The 1,991-nt window shown below is 47.0% G+C and overlaps 1 protein-coding gene across 1 annotated transcript; it reads right to left on the bottom strand.

Annotated features, from left to right (window-relative positions):
* Window positions 1–423: 423 nt before the first annotated feature.
* Window positions 424–1,529, bottom strand: LOC143595944 (uncharacterized). The gene is made up of 2 exons (XM_077074835.1): window positions 700–1,529; window positions 424–619 (listed from the first exon to the last, which is right to left on the bottom strand). The coding sequence occupies exons 1-2, from the start codon at window positions 1,527–1,529 to the stop codon at window positions 424–426; spliced, it is 1,026 nt and encodes a 341-aa protein (XP_076930950.1).
* Between the last annotated feature and the right edge of the window lie 462 nt (window positions 1,530–1,991).

The raw sequence follows: 1,991 nt of genomic DNA, 5'->3' as shown, positions 1-1,991 counted from the left end.
ATGCTTGAGTGACTGTCGAACGTCAAACGTGACGTTCTCATCCCCGACTCGAAGAATGAGTTTGCCATCGCGAACATCGATCAATGCCTGCACGGTGGCTAGAAAAGGTCTGCATAGAATGAGCGGAACACTATCATCCTCGTTCATATCAAGAATAATGAAGTCCACCGGGAAGATGAACTTACCAATGTGAACGAGCATGTTCTCAACAATACCACGCGGATATTTCAAGGATTGATCCGCGAGCTGAATGCTCATCCTAGTGGACCTTGGCTCGCCCAGACCTAGTCTATTAAAAACAGAATACGTCGTCAGATTAATACTGGCCCCAAGGTCGGCCAATGCATGACTAACCGTATCATCACCTACGATGCAAGGAATCGTGAAACTCCCAGGATCGGCCATCTTTTCAGGCAACTTGATCTAGAAAACAGCAGAGCATCCAGCACTAAGAGGAACGGAAGAGACTTCGGCTAACTTCTGCTTATTTGTAAGAACGTCCTTGAGGAACTTGGTGTATTTAGGCATTTGAGTCAGTGCCTCAAGGAATGGAACGTTTAGATGAAGCTGCTTAAAAAGATCTAAGAATTTAGCGTTTTGCTCCTCGTCTCTTGTCCATCTGAAGTCTCCCAGGATATGGCAATTTAGACTTATAAACTCTTAGTGGTGGTTTGGCTTGCTTCTCAGCCTGTGCTGTACTTGCTGGGCTGCGCCTCGTCTACCTGCTCCTCTCCATCGACCGCAGGCTGCTCGCCAACTCCTCCTATAGTCACCTCCTGAATCACGGGCTCGTCATGTGCCCCTGCACCACTCCTAGTAATCACAGCTTTTGCGAACCCTTTCGGGTTTTGCTCGGTATTGCTCGAAAGTGTACCCGGTGGCCTCTCATTTAAACGACTAGCTATCTCTCCCATCTGCCGGTTTAGATTCTGAATCGATGCTTCTTGATTTTTCATGAAGGTTTCGTGCTCACGGAATTTCTCTTGGGTTTCCTTATGATGGGAATCTTCTCGTGTCATGAGCTGGGATAGCATCTGCGTCTGCTGTGCCATCATCTCCTCTAAGGTGGGCTTCTTTTCTCCACTGCTCGGCCCCTCAACGGAATCATGAAATAGGCTTTGACGTTGTTGGAAGCCAGATTGATTTCCGTTCCTCCAATTTGAGTTTTTATTGTTTCTCCATCCCGAATTATAGGAATTTTGATTTTGGTTTGGATAGCTTATGAAGTCAGCAGACTCTTCCTGAAAACCTACGGGGCAGTGATTCGTATTATGCCCCCCTATACAAATCTCGCAAAGCTGACTCTTCACCTGCAGGTCCTTCACCATCTTAGTTAACGCCTTAACTTGTGCCGTAAGTGCAATGTTTGTGTCGACCGGATGTACGCCACGTGATATAGAGTCGACGCTCTTGGTACTCCTAGCGGGTGGTCGCTGGTATCCACTCATGGCTAACCCATTGAACAGGGCTATGCACTCATCGGTATCCTTCGTCGTCAACAATTTGCCTCCCGCAGCCGTGTCAGGCATACTCTGCGTCGCGTATGTCACTCCGTTGTAGAACTTCTCGACAACTACCCAGTCTTGTAGGCCATGGTTCAGACATAATGCTAGAAGGTTTTTAAACCGCTCCCATGCCTCATAGAATGTCTCGGTGTCCTCCATTTGGAAAGAATGGATTTGATTACGCAAAAGAGCAGCTTTAGCTGGAGGATCGTATTTTCAAGAAAGTGGGCCTGCATGGCGGCCCAAGTAGCTATGGACCCCTGTGGGAGGGATTCAAGCCACAGACTAGCCTGATCAACGAGTGAGAATGGAAAGACGTGAAGCTTGATAGAATCTTCAGAAACACCGGTGAGATTGAATGTGTCACAAATACGAGCAATGCGAGTGAGATGAGAATGCGGGATTTCATGAATCAACCCGTGAAATTTTGCAGAATGTGATATAGTGTTCAGAATATTAGATGGAATATGCCAATTTGTGTTTACC

The sequence above is a fragment of the Bidens hawaiensis genome, unplaced genomic scaffold, assembly GCF_021521415.1.
Source record: "Bidens hawaiensis isolate Kalapana, Puna unplaced genomic scaffold, B.hawaiensis_p1.1 tig00045915_1, whole genome shotgun sequence".
NCBI lineage: Eukaryota > Viridiplantae > Streptophyta > Magnoliopsida > Asterales > Asteraceae > Bidens > Bidens hawaiensis.
Note: the sequence above shows the minus strand (reverse complement) of the source record. Positions and strands in the feature narration are given on the sequence as shown.

Coding starts and splice junctions, on each gene's coding strand:
- LOC143595944 (XM_077074835.1), bottom strand. CDS start 1,529: ATGCCTGACACGGCTGCGGGAGGCAAATTGTTGACGACGAAGGATACC. Junction 620..699: donor GACGAGGCGCAGCCCAGCAA/GTACAGCACAGG, acceptor GGGAGACTTCAG/ATGGACAAGAGACGAGGAGC.